The 19,950-nt window shown below is 31.8% G+C and overlaps 2 protein-coding genes across 7 annotated transcripts; both read right to left on the minus strand.

The window, feature by feature from the left end:
* Positions 1-796: 796 nt before the first annotated feature.
* LOC111276051 (uncharacterized) lies at positions 797-10,556 on the minus strand. 5 transcript variants are annotated; one of them, XM_089754224.1, is made up of 10 exons: positions 9,792-10,414; positions 9,617-9,707; positions 8,513-8,642; positions 6,393-6,877; positions 5,893-5,973; positions 5,623-5,727; positions 4,982-5,095; positions 4,319-4,402; positions 3,350-3,421; positions 797-1,519 (listed from the first exon to the last, which is right to left on the minus strand). In XM_089754224.1, exons 1-10 carry the CDS (start codon positions 9,938-9,940, stop codon positions 1,250-1,252), a joined length of 1,581 nt encoding a protein of 526 aa, XP_089610350.1. In that variant the 5' UTR covers positions 9,941-10,414; the 3' UTR covers positions 797-1,249. The 5 variants fall into 5 exon arrangements, with proteins under 5 accessions (XP_089610350.1, XP_089610349.1, XP_089610352.1 ...); XM_089754223.1 differs by having other exon boundaries at positions 9,617-10,556; XM_089754226.1 differs by lacking the exons at positions 9,617-9,707; positions 9,792-10,414 and adding an exon at positions 8,731-8,885.
* A 3,511-nt stretch (positions 10,557-14,067) lies between these two features.
* Positions 14,068-19,400, minus strand: LOC111276050 (Protein kinase superfamily protein). Of its 2 annotated transcripts, XM_089754317.1 has the most exons (7): positions 19,086-19,400; positions 18,294-18,437; positions 17,456-17,568; positions 17,149-17,359; positions 16,335-16,572; positions 15,311-15,461; positions 14,068-14,648 (listed from the first exon to the last, which is right to left on the minus strand). In XM_089754317.1, exons 2-7 carry the CDS (start codon positions 18,364-18,366, stop codon positions 14,253-14,255), a joined length of 1,182 nt encoding a protein of 393 aa, XP_089610443.1. In that variant the 5' UTR covers positions 18,367-18,437; positions 19,086-19,400; the 3' UTR covers positions 14,068-14,252. The 2 variants fall into 2 exon arrangements, with proteins under 2 accessions (XP_089610443.1, XP_089610442.1); XM_089754316.1 differs by lacking the exon at positions 19,086-19,400 and having other exon boundaries at positions 18,294-18,607.
* Positions 19,401-19,950: the final 550 nt, after the last annotated feature.

The following is a 19,950-nucleotide window of genomic DNA, read 5'->3' on the forward strand; positions in this document are numbered from 1 at the left end:
ATGGAATAAAAACAATGTTTAAAGCCCAGGAGCTCAGCTGCAATTTGATCAACCAGTTGAGATGCCACCTGGAATATCCAAAAACAAAAATTGTTCACTTCTCCCTTTTTCTTTTATCTACCACCCAGGAACAAGCAGCCCCGACCACCCTTTTTCTTTTTATTGGAATATAGGTAGATTAATTTGATTCCTACCCCTTTATAACATTTACATACACATCTTAATGGGAAAATGTTGGTTATTGACTAGGGTTTAAGTTGAGTTAAAATAGCCAACTCACCATAAGTATTCCAATTAACATCCACATGATATTTAAGTGACAGATTTTGTGAAATTTCTATGACAATTGACAAAAATGAATGATTTTAAAATAAATTTTAAAAATCATGAATTCAAGATTTTAACTTTTAAAAGTCCTAAATATAAATAAAATATTAAACAAAAGCATCGAATTTCTTTGTGCAGGTCACTTAGCCTAGGACCAGGTTCAACTTCTAATTCAGGGTTGCATAATGAACCTAGTAAGAATTTCAAAAATAGTAAAAACAAAATCATATCCTAAACAATCTCATTTATATGCATTTAATGCATATAGAGATATCCCCAGGGAATGCTTCAAACTTCAGTGTGATGTTTGATGATTCTCCTGTTAACAAAACCTGAACTTGCATTTGCACATTTCATGATAAATTCAATACTTGACTGTTTGACATTATCCTGCTGCAATATATCAGACTATTACTAGATCTGGAAATAAAAATGAATGCAACAAAAGCTAACAAAGAAACAGGGAAGGGAGAAGAAGAGACTAATTTCATTCCAATTACACAGTGGCAGTAGTAGTAAAAATGTTTCATACTTGGGATAAATTATACACCGAGATCGATTTCATCCCCGATTTTGAAATGATAATAGCCAAGAAAAGAAGCTTAAGAAAACTGACTTGTACCAGGAAATGCCTTGATCTATTGCCAGAAAGACAATGTTATACATGCAGTTTCCCACTTTCTTTCCCTTATTTTCATCTTAAAATTTGATGAGATTGAACGCATCCCTCTCACCAGTGACATTCTCACGTAACTTGAACCCCATCTTTTCTTTTCATTTTTTTTTTTTAAATTTTCCCCTCCTTTCCTCCTTTTTCTTTTGCTTCCCGTTTCATTCGCTGTCTTTCTTCTCTGTTGAAGAATGATAATCTTTCTCTTGGTTAGAAAGCAGAAATTCTTCACAAATGCCTTGAATCATGTATTCAGGTTGAAGATCTTCGATATTGCCTTTTACTTTTTTTCTGGGGCAATTTAAATGGACTCCAGCTCTTTCTGCGTTTAGAGGTTTCACAAAAGAGCCCAGAGGCCAAGGCCTGCTGAAGCCATAACTCAAATTCTTCTTCATCTTCATCAATCATTTCAGCATCCAAATCCCAAGGAAATCTGCTTGAGTTGGATCTTTGTGTCTTCTCCAATCCAACCATGTTTACATGGAAGCTAGGTCGATGGGTGTTCGGTCTACATGCCATTCCCTGTAAGAACCATTTGCAGGCGGTAAACAGCTGTTAAGTTACTGGCAGAAAAATGCATCACTGTCACCAGGATTAATCAGCTTCAAAGTGTCATGGTGACAGGCTGTCAAATCATTTAAGCAGTATTTGCTGAATCATGGTTGTGATGGTTCTGATACTAGCTAAAGTTTCATGAAAACAAGCTCAACTTAACTTGGAATGTTCAAACCATAATGAATAAGTCAAATTACTAAAAGTACAGATATTTCAGATAATAATGTTTAAAACTTTGAAGTAATCAACACTATACCCATAACAGTGCTCTAAACTGAACAGATGCAACCCAACAATCACTAAATTTTAAGAGGAAGATTTTTACTGGATAAAGAACAGACCGTGTTTTTTTGTTTTTCTAAGTAACCCGTTTTGTTTTTTGTTTTTCTAAGTAACCCGTTTCAAAACCTATCTGGTCTTCAGAACTTCTTGTAGCAAGGGAGTATTGTCTTCTCAAATTATTGGATTTGGATCATTTAACAGAAACTAGTAGAGGTGTATTTGATTAAGTTATGGTTGGATTTTGACAACATTTTCTCTTTTATTACTGACCCCTAAAAACTGGTTTATGAGATACCATAATTGCAGCTTGAACATGTCTTATCTCAAGGGAAGGTCCCTAAAGTGATGAAGGTATACAACTTTTGGTTAGAAAATAAGATTCCCCTTGATTTCAAGATCATATCAAAAACAATACTACTCCCTTGCATTTTCAAAACTATACAGCTATCACTTGACAGGGACAAAGGGAAAATTTTTGTTCCAGGAGGTCAGTCTGATCAGATTTATTTAAGGCTTATACCTTGACAGGCATAAATGGAAGATTTTTGTTCAATGCGGTCAGTCACTCAATCTGATCCAATTTATTAAAGAGTACGTAATTTCATAAAAAGAAAAATTAAAAAATAAATAACTATTTTTGTCAAAAAAAATGATTCCAAACACTGTAATATTAACAGAAAAGATTTTCTTCATATAATGATTGTCAAATACATATGGTAGGCTTCTACCGGTTAAAACTCTGAAGCTTTTATATCCCATCATTTCAAAAATGATGTAATTAGAAGGCATTTTGAAATCAAATCTATATTTGATTAATTTAGTTTGGTTTCTAATTCAATTTGGACATTTATTTCAGAACCAAAATTTTTCTAAACACAATTTAACCAATTATTTGCCTAAAACCCAAATCCAAATCCAAATTTCAAATTTCAAATTCCAAATTTAAGCCAAACTATACAAGGGAAAACTAGATAGTGAAAAATGAACATTAATGGAACACACACACAATAATATTTGTACTTACCATATACATGATATTTTCGGTTCTTTGGTTTGATTTGGTCATAGACAAAAGGAAACTGAACTGACAATGAAAACAAGAAAGAAAGCCATTTTCAACTCTATATGGTCAGCTACATGGATCATATTTTTGTCATTATACTCTATTCAAGACAATTTTTCTAGGTTTGATTTGTGGAAGCTAGGCAGCCCGCTTTTAAACTTTTTTCAAATCATTATGAACAAAGGGAACCTAACCAACAATAATTATGTGACCTGGATACCAAACTGAGCCAAGACTTTTTTACCAAAATCACATCAATTGACCCACATTGTTTTTCAGTTTGAACCAAATAGTCCACACCTGATTGCTTTGTCATTTAAGTATTTGATATTCTGTTATATCTTCTAATTTTTGTCACTTCCTTGTCAGATCAAATTAACCAATAAATTTAGCACATGCATCCACCAGACACACATGTACATGCACATGCCCACAAAACATGAACCACTGACCTGACAAATAGCCCATTCTGAAACATCAAAGATCTTGCTCTCAGCACAAACAAAAGCACGTGGTATTTCCACCTAAAAGACAGGTAAGATAGCAAACTGCTAAGTATAATGAATACTAAATCCTGTTAAACAGCATAATTGAAAGAAAGGGACCAAAACTTTTTATAATTTGACAAAGCAAGACATATAATCAAGCATGCTGCACAAAGAGAGATGAACGCTAGCAATCTAAAGCTTACATCCTTAAAAAGATCTTTTAGCCTCGTATACATTTTTATTTTTTCTGTTATTGCAGATAAAGTACTCACTGAGAAGGCCCTGAACCCATATCCTCCCTATCAATCTTCAAATATTATCTCTGTTTTGTGTTTCTCCCACCAGCCATCCAAATCGAGCCTTAATATACAAGAATAAATAACAGCTTTGTAAGTTCTTTTCTCCCACAATATTATCTAAGTTGACAAGTGGCATGCCTTCCTCATTGCTGATAAAGTTTCAAATACCCAAGTGGACCAAGTGCTTAGGTTAAGAGCCACTTAAGAACTAGTAAGTCAAGTTGCTTTGTTAAAAAGAATCAACATGCCCTTTCTCACGGCTCTTCCATTCACTAAGTAGCCATTTACTTAGCATGCAAGTTATGGGTCAAAGGCTAGAATTAAAGAGCTTTTATAACCTTGGTCAAAATAATCCTTTAGACTCTTTGTAAGCATCTTTCTTATTCCAAAATAAAAAATTAGAGATGTAAACTCAAATCTGTTATTCGTTCCAGCTCCAATCTTAATTTTAGTATCTAATAAGCCATTTTATGCTTTTAATTTAAAACACCACATCAAGAATGCCATGGCTAAGCAATTTGCCAATTTGATAGTAAAAACTGTTGACAGAAAAGACTCACAACTTGATGTCATACCAAATTCAGTTGAATTTGTACATCAAATGGATTAAACTTTTTTGCAAGGAGGAACCTACCTTTTGAGGCCTATCAAACACCAAGGAACCTTTGTACTCAACCCACCCATCTCCATCCTTGGCTTGATGATATTGACAGCAATCCTGAAGGCCGAACTAATCTCAGAAATTTATAAAATGTATTATGAAAAACGAAGATTATATTGAGTTTGAAGACGTGTGTTTTTGTGTACCTATACAGGCATGCATGAGCTTGTATATTTGTGCCTGCATGAAAAAGCGTGTGTATTGTGTGCAAGAGAACAAAGTTGACCAGTGCTCTAAAAAGAGCTATTTAATCACGCCTTGAAAGACGCTATGTATGAGATGCCATAAAAAACCTAAGGGCACAACTTGGAAGAATTTCTCCCTATTCTGGGTGTTTGCTTTGACATTTTGAATCTTCTTAAGGGGTTTGCAGCCATTTTTATTTTTTTGTTTGACAAGTACATTAGGCTTTTCTAGAGCTGCAAGCATTAGATTGAAATATTATTTATGTTTGCACATATATTTTATTATTGTTTTGTAACTATTTAATGTTTTAATTTATAAAAATATTTATTATAATTTGTCTCAACAGGCTTATGCCTAAAAGTGTCATGGTTAAGCCTTATTTCATAACCAGTGTAAAATGCTAGGCCTTTTGAAACACTGGATTTGACAAACAGAAAGAAGAAATCTGACCTGACACCATCTAGCCTTGGCCTTGTTCCTATTAGTACACACCCATATATGTGAATTACCACACTTAGTGCACTGTATACGCCTTGATTCTTCAGAGCAATGATCTGGATTAGGCTGAAGAAAGGAGAGAATGGTTGAAAGGTATTAATTTTACATTATCATTCAGCATTAATGATCTGAGTCAGAATCACATGAATCAGCAATAAGAAACAAGTTATTGCCTCAGCCACTAGCCATAAGAGCATAAAAGACTGAAAATTGTTCGCCAGAGGTAAATATTGTGGTCATTTTGAAAAAACCCTTAATTAGCAAATTGTGAGACCAGGAAACCTCACCATGACTCATAAATTGGATTTCACTCGGGAGGACAAAATTACTGTAGAAACAAATTGACAATTTTTTTCCAAGTTGCCTAAAAATCCAGAGCTTTCTTAAGAAACTCCTAAAAAGAGCAAAACCAAGTGATAAGAACCCCGAAGCTAGATTATAGTATTCTAAGAAAGTGTTGCCTATTATCTTTCTTATACTAAGTATTTTTGCATTTTCATTCCTCTTAACTATAAATTCCATTCAAAAATAGAACTACAAGAAAAAAACGAATGCCACAAAAAATGAAAAGGAGCAATAGAAATCAAAACTACCTGCCGTGAAGAGCTATGGGACTTTTGACAGACACTCCTAGTCCTGGATTCTTCGTTTCTCAGGTGCTCATCATAGTCCCTCTTTTTCATGGAATCAGAAAGAACCTACAAAATCCATGCCAAAACAAGCTGCTTAAAGCCAGTGCCAACATTTTCTCAATTGGATGACATTGTTTAGCTTTCATTTCATATATACACAAAATATGAACTCAAAATAAGAAATATAAATTAAGACTAAATAACAATAACAATAAGAACATAGCTGCTCACCTCGTAAGCACATTGAAGTTTCTTAAATGATTCACTTGCTAAAGGACTTCCCATATTTTTATCAGGATGTACAAGCATGGCCTGTCGAAAGTTGAATTGAGAGAAAATTAATTAAGAAAATTAGTGGGCATGCTGAAAAAGAAAAGAAAACGGAAAACATAAGAAGGCTAAATAAAAGATCCTAATGAGAGGGAAAATAAAAGAAGGATATTTTTACTTGCATCCTAAAGCATTCCCTCCCCGACCATGTTTCCCTTTGATTCCAACCCCTCGAGTTCCTTTACACAAATCCTAAAAACCTTTCCCTTTTCTTAATAATGAATTAGGAAATAACCTATAAGAAACAAAGGCTAAAATAATGAAACATAGCCCAATATCACTTGCATAGAAAAGGAGAACATCAAGTCTAACTATTTTTTTTGTTGAAATAAGTTGTGGGTGAGTAGATTAGATATTTAGATAAATGAAATGTGCAAGCCTTTTTCCAGGATAGAATCTACCTTCTTTCTATATTCCTTTTTCAAGATTGCAGTGTCAATTTTTGTGTGACGGGGAAAACCCAATGCTTCATAATGATCTGTGCAATTCAATATTCTTTTCATTTCATCAGCCGAACTCATTTCTTCCTTGACCACCCTTTTAGCAGAACACTCTTTTTGGATAATTACAGATGTAGTAGCAGATGTGCTGGATGACTTGCATGGGTGCACCGTCTCAGATTCATCAGTAGGAATAGAGTATTCACATTCTCCAGACAAATCATCTTCCATAACTGGTTTGGATTCCTTTGGCTCTTCACATTGCGTGTTTTCACTCACATTATCAAAGCGTTGGAGCAAATAATTCAATACATCATTCGAAAGAAATGCAAGGTTTATTGATAGAAATACACCATGCCAACCAACTCGAACTTTGACACAATAAATAGAGTATGTAATTGCTATCAAGACTATCAACCGTGCATGACTTAAGGAGAACAAATAACCTGCAAAGAGAGATAACAACTTCAGAGATCTCAAATCAACAGAAACAGTCAAAGAGATAACATGAAAATATATTTAAGTCCGTCAAACAAGTTTCAGAGTAAAGAATCTTCATGCAAAATTAGATATGAATTGTTTCTCATTGTGATCACATCAATAATGCGACACTAACAACATAGAAGAAATATGCACAAGCGTATAAAGTAAATACACATGCCAGCAAGGTTTCAGATGATGTAGAGGACTGTTGTAAAGTAACACTCCTTTACATACAGAAAAGGCTGGATAAGGGCTCGGTTGGTCAGTCAAAATTACCAAAAGGATAGTCATGGAAATTCCTCAAAATCATCTATCATTGAACTTCTTGTTCCAGAAGGCTACTTGCCACCAGTAGTAGTGGCAGAAATAATAATTCAAGGCGTGAGAAAAACTTTATAACATCAAAGAGTGATTCAATTAATCAACAAGGGTTTGGCACACTGACAGCAGGCAATCGATTTGGACAAAGCATTTGATAGGGCAGTGAGCATGCCTAGACAAGCACTGGTATTGAGGGAAATTACTGTAGATAGATTGAACTCAAACTAAAGATATGATAATAATTTAACTAAAGATAGAGAACTTTTGAATTTGAGATAGTAGATAACATTAAAACAACAGTCAACATTTTACTTTTGGACTTGATAACATCAAAAAGCGATTCAATTAATCATCAAGGGTTACCAAACTGACTGCAGGTGCTCGGCTTGGACAAAGCATTTGATAGGACAGTGAGCATGCTTAGACAGGCACTGGTACTGAGGGAAATTACTATAGATAGATTGAACTCAACCTAAAGATATGCATAATTTAACCAAAACTAGCAAACTTTTCAATTTGAAATAGTAAATAACATAAGTACTGTCAAAGGATCCTACAATTTTTTATTTTTTGGACTTTATGCTCTTCTGCTCATTATCATATAAAATCTTATTAGGTCTCAAAAATCTAATCCGACAATCAATTATCTGCAATTGCTAAACATGCAAGTTCTCAGCAGTTTTAAGAAGGGAGAAAAGAAAGCCTAAGATAGTCAATAATTAGCTTATAACATAATTTAATGTCTCTCTCAGAGAATAAGAGGCAAAGCTCCTTTCATTATTATTCTTTACCTTTCAACTATTTCCAGGCCTTGTGACACTTGTCACAAACCAACACTTTCCCCTTCAGTTTCTGTTGGCAGAGTCAACATGACCAGCCTTACTTCATAGACAACCAGATCAACAGGTAAAAGAACTTACAAAATAATGTGTTTTTTGTTTTCCTTGTATCTTCCTATAGATTTTCTAGTTTAATTTGCTTTCCATACACAAACACATTTATGTAGGAATGTATATGTACAAACTGGATAAAGAAAGCCGTAAGTCATTTTGACACAGAATAAGGTGGATAATTTCCTGATTGAAAAATGAACATTCTCATACTTAATGTCTGTAATTATTTCTCAAGCAGTGGATGTATGACGGGTAGTGTCATCAACAACATAGATAGACCTATCTCATGTATCATGATAGATGTGTGAATGAAATAAGTAAAAGCATGAACATTATGTTACTGACAAGAAAATTCATAATCAGAGGGCAAGAAACAAGTCATACCTCCAATTATAAACAATGTTCCTGTTATCCAAAAGTTAGCATTCATCCATAATATCAAAATGCCAAACAGTCCCACAATAAAGAGTCCGGGAGTGTAACCTAAGTACTGAACTGTAGCTCCAGCAACTCCCTGAAACATATGAGACAAGATTCTTAGTATCATTCTCAAATTTCTAACTGCCACATAAATAAGATTGATGCCACTCAATAAAACTGACCCTTATGTTTGATTAAAAAGTGAAAATCCAGCATAACACCCGGTAAAACCAAAACATCATTAAGTTTTGTTTAACTTAATAAAAAAATCCACCATTAACATCTCTTAGCAGCTTTTGCTCCTCTAATTTCAGGTCCAAAGTAACCAGTAGAAAGCAAATGCTATCAGACAGAAAAACAACAAATTGTAGGTTAGAAAATAAAATTAATTTTTGATTGCACAATTTTGAAAGAACTAGTAATATGGCTCATTCAAGATTAAGTGTCCAAATGAACTTTAATAGCACTAATTCCCACATTTGTATCAGAAAGTTTTATGCACATTAGTGTGGGTTAAAAATCAAGGGCCAGCAATTCCTCAACAGCCTAGCGATGACATTCAATGAACTTTCAATCAATAAAATCACAAAACAAAAGCATTTTGACATCTCTCACAAGAACTTCAGGATATGATTTCCAATCAACAGTTCAGCAATCAGCACAAGCAGAAGATTTCTGGAAAAACAACTTCTTTAAGCTAAATCCAAACATTTTTGCCAAGAGTCTAGCCTCTAACACATTATTTGAGAAACAAAATTTTTAACTTCATTTTCTTTTTTAACTACTCAACACCAAGGAATCAAGCCGATAAATTTTACCAAAGAAAACTCAATCCTTTTTTCTTCTCAAACAAATTTTAAAGTTATAACAAGGTTGACCGATATTAAATCAAAGTAATCAATCATCCCAACTTGGTTTTAGCTCCTTCCAATCAAATTAACACGTCCATCTAACTAATCAATGCCATATAAAATCTGCAATCAGCTTGAAAAGTGTTCAACAACTCAGATAACAAAAATGTAAAAACAAGCACAACAGATTTTAACAATAACATGAAACGAGACATACCATACTTAGAAGCAAATAAAGCAGGCAAGACATGGAAGTCAAGCTGAGGAAATAACTCCACATTATAACAAGCAAAGAAGCAGAACCCAATCTGCTACATGACTGAAACCCTCTCACTACACAATCTTTCCAATAAATCAAAAACAACCTTGAAAACTTCCAGAAATTAACACACCCACTACAAACCATAGGCCAATGCCTCTCCATTAACAACCCCATTTTATCTCTACAGCAACCAACGGCTGTTTTCGCCTTGGAACAAGCATGTTTCTGAGATTGTAGCCATTTCCAACCATGCTTAAACAGCCCTACATCCTCCATCATCCCTTTAAGCCTCGGATCCACCTCAAAAAAAAAAAAAAGATTAAATATTTCCTAAGGAAATGGACAGAAGAAAAATACCCATTTCAAGAATTGAAGTTTAGAGGAACTAAAACACACCCATTTTCCATTTATCAGAAAAAATAAAAAATACCCATTTGAGGATTTAAAATTAAGAGAGTAAATTCGATCACACTGTTCGTTCAACGCTAAAATTTTGCTTCACATCTAAGCTTCCACAAAAAGATTTGAACAAAAAAAAGCCAAAGATGGATGCAAATTATGACCTTTTTTACTCTGGAAATAAACTAAACCCAAAGACCAAGAGTAAAGTAAAGAAGATGATAAGGTGAGCTGAGTTGGGTGGGGTGAGTAAAAGCTAAATTAAATTAAAAAGGTACAAATTTTTTATTTTTTTGGCATGGTTATGGTAAGAGAAAACCCTAATAATAGAAGTAGCTTTTTTTTTATTTTTTGGTACTATTTTTTTTGTCTGCTTTTTCAAGGAGTACTCGTGAAAAAGAGGACTGAGTTGAAAAAGTTTGAAAAAGTTACTCTAAAGACAGAGAGAGAAGAGAGTGAGCTTTCTCTCGCTCAGCTAACTTGGAAGGGAGCAAGCATCCCTAAAATTGTTTTTCATACTTTAATTTTTTATTATAAAAATATTTTAAATAAAATTATTTAATTAATTTTTTATAAATTATTTTTCCTCTTTGTACACCGATTTTTACTTATTCTTTTTAAATTTTCAATTTTATATTTTTGAAAGCTTTAAAAGTTTTCAAATTTATATTTTCAAAAACTTTTAAAATTTTTAATTTTGTATTTTTGAAATTTTTTTTACATTTTTTAAAAGTTTTTGAATTTATATTTCGAATCGTTTTTAAAAGTTTTTAGATTTATATTTTTAAATATTTTTATAAGTTTTTAAAAATACAAATCTGAAATTTTTTAAGAATTTTGGTAAATATAAATTCAAAATCTATAAGTTTACGCACAATATTTAATCAAAATTTTACAAAATAAAAAATAATTTAATCAAAATCAAAAACAAAATTAAAAATTAGAAATTAATGACTTGATTAACTCTAAAATTTAATTATTTTAGATGGATTTTTTAAATTTATGGTTTGAGAGATCAGGGAGAGACGGTTTTTGAAAGGAAAATGGTGTGAGAGTAGTGTGAGGATGTTTATTTACAGGTGGACATTAGATGAAGGCAAGCTCGTATTGGATTTGCTTTTATTTACAGGAAAATTGTATTACTATGATAATAATAATTCAATCTTCCAAAAAAATAATAATAATAATAATTACTTTTATTTGCATCCTAATTTTTTTAATATATTTAAAAAATTATATTACAAATTTAACCTTTAATGAAATTATTTAAATATTTATTATTAATTTTTTTATTTTTTTACTTTTTTTTTTAACTTTTAAAGATTTCTTAACTATTTTCAAAAATTATTAAAAAATTTTGATTATTTATTTTTAAAAATTTTAAATTTTTGAAAATTTTTAAAGATTTCTAAATATTTATTCTTGAAAACCTTTAAAAATTTTTAAAAATTTATTTTCGAAAGTTTTAAATCACATTAAGATATTTTAACTTAAAATTTTACAAATTTAGACATAAAAATAAACAAAAAAGTAAAAACTAAACAATTTACTTTTGACTTTTATATTTTTTAACTTCAAATTGATGAAATTTTTTTTTAATTTGACTTGATTGGACTTAAAAACTTTTAATATTTTAGGTATTTTTAGTTGGAAAGAGAGAGAAGAGATGGGGTGTGAGAGAAAATAAGATAGGGCATTTGGATTTTTTGGTAAATTTATTTTTTTTGAGTATGGGATGCATTGAGTAAAAAATTGAGTATTAAAAGTAGAAGAGTATGTTGAATAATTGATGGGGGTGCAAATAACAATACTCTAACAATAATTTGAAGAATGATTAATTTTATTTAATGATAAATATAAAAAAATATGAATCAATCTCTAATTAATTTTTTTAAAAACAAATTAATTATTATATTTTAAAAAATTAATAAAAATAATATATTAAATATAAAACATTAAATTTAGAGCTTGGTTAATTAATTTATATAATAATTTTAAAAAATAATATTTAAAAAATTTAAAATTCAAATCTAAAAAATTATTAATTCTTTTATACTCAAATTGTTATTAAAACTATAAAACATTTTTTTAAATAATATTTTTATTATCTTTAATCAATGCTTATAGACACGTTTTAATTCATTTTAATTTGCTTTTCGAAAATCAGAAAATTATATGCTGTTTAATATGTTTGGTAAATTTTCAAAGCATATTAATGATATTGTAGAATGTTAGCAATAGATTGAAGAGCGTTTGGTGATGAAAAATAATGATGGAAGAGGGCCTTCGGACCCACTTTTATTTTAAAGGGACTTTGCTAAAATCGCTAACATCATAAATTACGGGCATGAAATGCTCACTGTTCATGAATTTAGCTTTGAGCTACCTTAGTGTGATCAACCAATTGTGTTTTTTTTTTTTTTTTTTATTAATGAGATGTTGGTTCAATTTCATTAGTTGGTAAGTATATAGTTTTGGATTCAAGTAAAATCCTATCTTTTCCTTTTAAATCAAATCAAACTTAGAATAACAAAGCATGATTGAGGTTCGTCCTATACTTTTTGAGATGTAAGACGAGAAAAGGTGCAACAAAATATCCCATCCTCTTTGCATTTGGTGCATTACACAGGGACCCCCAATGTCTCCCACGACACAACGACTCCATTAGAGAGATTGAATTTTTTTTTTTTTTTTATAACAAATTTATCCAATAACATAATTATTCAGATTCAACGAAAATTAATCGATTAAAGATTTTGAATTTTAAATTGTATGATTTAATTGTCGGTCATTCTAATCATTGTCGAATTAATATAAATATTTTAAAATGTTATAAATAAAAATATAGATTTTATAAATATTTTTTTAATTATATGAATTAAAAATTATGATGTAAGAATTAAAAATATTCAATTATCACTTAAAAATTACAAATTAAAAAAACTAAGCTTATAAATTTTTTTTTAATTTTCAGTTTGATAAAATATATATATATTTTTTTAACCTTTTCTAAGAAAAATAAGTTTTATTGAAAAATATGAAACTTGATTTATTAAGATATAATTTTTTTTAGTTTTTGTTTTATAAAATGTATTTATTTTTTTATTGTTAAACTCTTTTAAGAAAAATATTTTTTTAGTGAAAAGGTATAAAATTTGATTAGTTAAGATAAAAGAGTATTCAGACTTGGAAAACAAACATTAGTAGAAACGTTCAAAACAAGATAACAATCCAGTTTCAATTCCATCAGCATCTTACTAGTAAAAAAGGCTAACAGGTCAGGACTGAAGATGCATAAATTAAGCTCTTCTAAACATAAACACGAGAAGAGTCCACATCTTGACTGCATTTGAGTTGAAATCTTTAATTCTTGACATCTGTGAATCAAATCCTGATGATGAAACAAAATCACCCTTCTGATGCAAAAACTATTTGTCATTAAATCAAGCTTTGGAGATAAAGCAAATCGATATCTCCATCTGGTTGATACGATGGAAGTTCGAACTGCTTCTTCAGCAACAACACAAGTTTTGCACTAATCTAAATCAATAAAAAAGAGGTTGATACTACATTAAAGTGGAAAAATTCAACCTATAACCAAGAGATTTTATCTAATATATCAACAATGTCAACGTCGTATCATGTTGATTGATGGTATCCTTTCTTTTTTTTCGCCATTTATGATGAAAAGTTTTTTTTTTTTAATTTGTTTGAGTCTGCAATGCAGTGAAATTAACTAGAAGATGGAATTGGCCTATTCTTCTTTCTTTTGCACTTGCCTCGCAGATAGGTGCAGCTGAAGCAATAGGCCACTTGCAGTTGCTCCTGAAGCTGAATTCTGCTGCATATACTAAACAAATTCATTTCTTTTCCTCAAAAAGATGTAACACAGCAACAAACATATTACTTTGGAACTGAACTAGCAGGGGTGATAAGTGGATCCTGCATTTGACAGAGGCCGCAGAATAACAAATTATCAGGATTAGCGCAAAAGGGAAGAATGATGATTAATCAACACCAGAAAAATTTTCTTTTAATTTAACAAACATGGTACATTTACAAGAGTATACTCCGGCTATTTCAAGGAAGTACAAAATAATAACACTGCCATGCAATTTACAAATCGGCAAGCTTCAAAACCCAAAAATAGAATAAAATGAATAATATTTGACAAATTCGTTTGCTTCGATGTTTAAACACTCTGGTCATTATATGAAGCACTGAAGGTCATAGTTGCAGAAGTTGAGGTTCCTGATGACAGGGTTGAATTGTCTAGGTTGTTTGAGCCAGTGGAAGCATTATAAGAAGATGTATACTTGGGTTCCGGGTTGGTTTTCTCAGGTCTTCGCACTTTGAGGTCCAAAAAATCAGAAATTAAGCCTGGCTTTGTTATCTTCTTCTCCTCAACATCCTTCTCGCCAGTTAGCATCTTGACCACAGATGACATAGATGGCCGGAGTTTCGGATTATCTTGGGTGCAAAGAAGACCAACCATGAGGAACCTACAAGCCTCCTCCGCATCAAAATCACCATTAAGAAATGTGTCTACCAAGCCAACCAGCTCCCTTCGCTCATAAAGGTCCCATGCCTGCAACAAGAGTTCAGTGTGTAATAAAGCCCAAACCTTTCCAATAAGTAAATTTGCAGAATTAAAAATCAAGTCATTTTACGTTGAGGAGATTGACACTACTCTTCATTCTTCATATACCAGACTATAATTGATTTTAATTTTTTCCAAATATTTTTAAACAGGAAAATATATTCATGAGCGGGTTCAAAATAAGGAAAATAGCATGCTTGACAAGAAACTTAATGCGATCTTCAAAGATGCTCAAAGTCAAAAGAAATAGAAGGAAATAGATACACTCATCATTTTTCTGCATGATCTCTGCATGGATAGAACCATCATCTCAGTAGTTGAATTCCTTCTTTTCTTTTTTTTGAAACAAGATTATTAATAAAGGAGAAACTAGAAATTTACTCAGATGTAGCTAATACTTGTATGTAACGATTAATAAATTTTCAAGGATTAATTTTTTACAAACAAAAGATTAAGGGGTTAAATGCAATTCAATGTTTCAAGGTGTTACAACTTATTTATCACTTGCTAATTTCATACGTCCCTGATTATCTCTGAGCAAAAACTGAAAGGAAGTCCCATCGCCAGTTACTCACAGGTCATGTTCCATCATTGAAATAATTGCAATAAACAAAATTTGCAACTATAATGGATAAGACTCAAATCCATACCTGTTCTAGGAGATATTGTTCTCCTATAGGTAACCGTGTATTTGTGTTACATCTCCCACTGACTATTTCCATGAGAAGAACACCAAAACCGTAGATATCTGCTTTTCGCGTCAACTGCCCCCTAATTGCATACTCTGGAGCTAGATAACCTCTATAACAGTGAATGAAAATGTTAATGACAGATCATATTTGTTGAAAGCAGAAATTGAGAGAGAGAGAGAGAGAGAGGCAAAATTTTGATTGATGAGCAAATATGAATTAACATTCAGTCCCGTAAGTATGATATATGCTTAACTTGATAAATGTAACTGCTAGCTACAGCGACAAAGATCCTACACTTAGTAACAATAAATTTGACAAGCAATTACTTGAAAATAGAACCTAATATAAAGAGAGAACCAACTTTAATTGGACTTTTTTTAAGTCATATCAGCCTTCCTAAAAGAAGACTAAATCAACATAATCAATAAAGACCTCTTGCACTACATAGCAATAACTTTAACTCAATGATTATCTAAACAAGAGTACTTCTCAGGCCAAAAAAAGAAAAACAAAGAGACTTCTTGTTGCTCTTGATGTTCCACTATTCTTCACCTATCCATTTTGTGGGATGTCCTGAAATATGATTGTCCATTCAGAATAGCCAAAACATACTAGACACAAGTTGTCCAAAGTAGCCTCACTTTTTCCTTTCTCTATCTGCTTTCTTGCAGATTTCACAAAGGATATTTTGAAAACCTAAAACCTTTTAAGATAAAAGTGAATAATCAAATGATGCTTGTAGATGCTTATTGCTACAGAGAAAATATCATTCACTAACTAGTAAGCTCAGAGTAACGAACCCTCTTAACAATCATAAAGCTGAAATTCCAACAGACAAAAAGTGATAGATTTTGTATTAGTATTGCTTTATACACCAATACTTACAAGACTTGGATGATAATATGATATTCAGTGCTAATTCAAAACTAAAAATATGTTTGAAGGTATTGTTGAACAAATAACAAGAAGATTGGAGGCTTACATTGTTCCAGCCACCCGAGTGCTGACGTGAGTCATGTTTGCTGGGATAAGCTTTGCCAAGCCAAAATCTGATATTTTGGGTGTTAGGTCTCTGTCAAGAAGAATATTGCTTGCTTTGATATCTCTGTGAACAATGTACGGCCGTACTTCCTCATGAAGAAAAGCAAGCCCACGTGCAATGCCAATACATATTTTAGACCGTGTTTTCCAATTAAACTGGATATTACTGCAACCACTACCTGCAAAAAAAGAGGTTTTAGTTGTGCTCAGTTTCAATGTGATTTAAACTTTATCAGGTAAGCACTGCATGAATTGGGTAAACAAGATACATCTTACACAGCAGCACTTATTCTAAGGTTAGCATTTTAAATAAAGCAGGATTTTTTAAAAAGAAAAGAAGAAAAAATACTCCTACTAATCTACATAGCTGCACTCTTTGAACATGTTCAAAGATAAAAAAGAACCACATTAAACACTGTCAGACTAAATGGTATTTACATAATAATCCAATTGTGCCCTTTCACAAAGGGGGTACCTTTTTCTCTTCATTTTCCCTTTGTATATAGTTTGTATAATGTGGATGACGGATTTTTTAAGATTATTTGTCTTTAAATTTTAGTTTTGCACAACTTTTTTGGGACATCTTAAATTAAAAGTGCAAACAGTCATGTCATGAACAGCAGAGTAAAATATATAGCAAATATATTTTTCTGAAATATATAGTTCTAGGATGGAACTACTACTATGTGGAATGAAGAATGGCCTCAATAAACATAAACTGAACTTCCAAGTGTTAAACAAAATTAGCAAATTACCAAGAAGAGTCTGAGCAAGGCTATTATTCTCAAGGTAGTTGTAGACCAAGATTCTGTGCTTATCTTCTACACAACAGCCATAGAGTTTGACTAAATTTTCATGCTCTATTTCTGAGATCACCTTAATCTCTGTCACAAATTCTCTCACCCCCTGTCTTGATTCAGCTGAAAGAACTTTTATGGCAGCAATCTTCCCATCTTTAAGCCGCCCCTGAAAATCCATAATGAGAATTAAGGACCAAGTAATGTAAAGAAGACAAAGGATCAAGTAACCAATGCTCTATATATTGAAACAGCATATAGATACCTTGTAGACAGAACCAAAACCTCCTTCTCCAATTTTATTGGCAGGGCTAAAATCTTCAGTAGCAATTCTTAATTCTTTGTATGAGTAAAATTTTACATTGTGAATATCAAATTCTGTTACAAAATAAAAAATGCAGATTAGAAGTTTTCAAATTAATATAATTTTAGGCAGAATAATCCGGTTGGGTTTAATCATAAACTGTAACTAAGGAGTCACCAGAATCTGAAGAGTTTTTTTTAACACAAGTAGAACTAAACAGAACATAACAATATACCAAGAACAAAGTTGGAAGAGTAGAAATTGAAGATCAAGAAATTTCTACAAGTTAGCATCATGGTACATAGTTTCTATTACACATAATGAAACAGAGGTCAGGGAGGATTTATTGACAGACTTAGAACAGCATGGAAGCAATGAAGAAGAACAACTGGAATATTCAGTGATTTTAGGAGTGTTTCTGAAGAAACAATATTCACAAAATGATTGTTGCTGAAATAAGAATAGTTAACTGACATTAGAAAGGATAAATTATTTGTATCATTTAAAGTAAGAAAAAAGATGACATTACTTGTAACAGCTGCACAATTAATGCAGGAGAAAACTACATAAAATTGCCAATAGTTGCATGGTCTGTTGATAGAGTGCTGGACTCTGAATGTCAGTGGTCATGGTTCAAATCCTGGTAGCTTCAAGTACCAAACAAAACTACAAATAATATTTGCAGATGTGCTAAAAAGGCCAATTGATATGTACAACTTTAGAATCAATCATTCTTCATTTAATTGCGCATGACAGTGTAAAAGATTTTCTAATTATTAGAAGGAGGCTTCAGACTTACCTTCATCAACCTCAAAAGACAGGTTGTTTGACGAATCTAAAGGTCTACGGAATAAGAAAGAAAAACAAGTCATAACTTTATGATGCGCCTGACCAGTTTTCTGATATGTTAGATCAATGCTTTGTATCGGAGCAGTTCTCAGACCTGCCAAAAAGAACCATTCAGAAACACTTAATATCATACTCATAATTTGCCAACAACCACGAGGCATAGTGACCAGAGTTTAAATCCTGCAACCTCAAGTACAATATATATATATATATATATATATATATATCATACTCGTAATTCCTAGTAAAGCAATTAGCCTCTCCTTAAACATACATAAAGACTGCCATGAGAGGATAAAACTATAGAAGCTACCAAATTTCAACCTCAATTTGATCATAAATGCATAAGTCATGCTCATTTCACCATAATGAAAAGGAGATTATGCCAGAAAGTTTCATCGAATAGAAAAAAATGACCCATCAAAAGCCAGTAAAACTTTATCAAACCAAGCCTAAGTATAAATAACTACATGCTTCAATAAGAAAAAGACAAAAGAAACAAAACCAAGAAAAACCCAGAAAAAAAAATCTGGTAGATAATCAACCTATAAGCTAAAGAGGAAGAAAAGCAAGTAAAAGAAGTAAAAACCATACAGGAAAATTAATTGATCAAATTAATGAAGTTCAAGTTATTAACCACATGCTTCAATAAGAAAAATAGAGACAAGAGACAAAACCAAGATAAACCCAGAAAGAAACCCAAAAAAAAAAAAGCAACCAATATTGCGAAAATTGAACTGACCTAAAAAGCTGAGTCTGAGAAGAAAAGGAATTGTTTGGAAGAAGTTGATTGAGAGAGGGAAGACAATTAAGAAAATTCAAAGTACATGAAGGAGTAGTAGCCCAAAACTGACTTCTCAAATTTTATGTATTTTTTTTTTTTTTTCATTCATATATGATACATTGCAAGTTCAAAGACGACTTTTGTCCAAATTTTCCAAGAGGAAATAGGAAGGAACGAAGTACGGATAATGGAGCGTAATTGTCAATTCGGATAAACTGACTTGGTCAACAATTTGCTGCGTATCACTCTCTAACCTTCAATCAGCGTTTAGCTTACTTGGTTTGATTGCATATTTTGCAAGGTCATAAATGTACAATTGGAATTTCGTGGAGCTGGCGTTGACCGGTAGGAGGATCTCGAGCCACGAGGCAAAGGGATTGTATCTGGTTTTCTTTTTTGGCATTTCGGGGTCAAACAAGGAAAAGGTGTTCACATGAAAGACGTTCATATTTCGATTTTTAATTGAATTAACGGATTAAATTGATTTAATTCTGATTAGAGAGTTGAGTTTGACGCTACGTTGCAACTTGAAACTCTTCTATGCTTCTGTCTAGTGATCTAACCAAGGCAATCATCTCTGCCCAAAAACAGAAAGGAAACCTATTTTTTGTTATGCTTTAATTTTTTATTTTACGGTTTTGTTTGACTTAAAATAACTTGGAACAGCAATAAGATTTCGTGTTAGCAAGCCGGCATGGATTTTCCTTGTCGTAAGTTAAGGTAATTTTAATAATATTAAAAATAATGATAAAAATAAAATTAATTATGATAGTAATAAAATAAAATATTAAAATGATAGGATTAAAATTAATGGTAAAATATA

The sequence above is a fragment of the Durio zibethinus genome, chromosome 25 (genome assembly GCF_047325235.1).
Source record: "Durio zibethinus cultivar Kanyao isolate XHJ-2024 chromosome 25, ASM4732523v1, whole genome shotgun sequence".
NCBI classification, from domain to species: Eukaryota; Viridiplantae; Streptophyta; class Magnoliopsida; order Malvales; family Malvaceae; genus Durio; species Durio zibethinus.

Bases quoted from the DNA above. Each gene is read 5' to 3' on its own strand.
- LOC111276051 (XM_089754223.1), bottom strand. From the start codon at position 9,940: ATGATGGAGGATGTAGGGCTGTTTAAGCATGGTTGGAAATGGCTACAA. The intron at 6,878-8,512 runs GTATGACTTGTT...CTCTCTTTGCAG, and splicing joins AACATTGTTTATAATTGGAG to GTTATTTGTTCTCCTTAAGT. The intron at 3,422-4,318 runs GTAGGTTCCTCC...CCTGTCTTTTAG, and splicing joins TGTTTGATAGGCCTCAAAAG to GTGGAAATACCACGTGCTTT.
- LOC111276050 (XM_089754316.1), bottom strand. From the start codon at position 18,504: ATGCCTCGTGGTTGTTGGCAAATTATGAGTATGATATTAAGTGTTTCT. The intron at 16,573-17,148 runs GTAATTTGCTAA...CTTTTTTTGCAG, and splicing joins CCTTGCTCAGACTCTTCTTG to GTAGTGGTTGCAGTAATATC. The intron at 14,649-15,310 runs GTATGGATTTGA...CTCTTGTTGCAG, and splicing joins AACAATATCTCCTAGAACAG to GCATGGGACCTTTATGAGCG.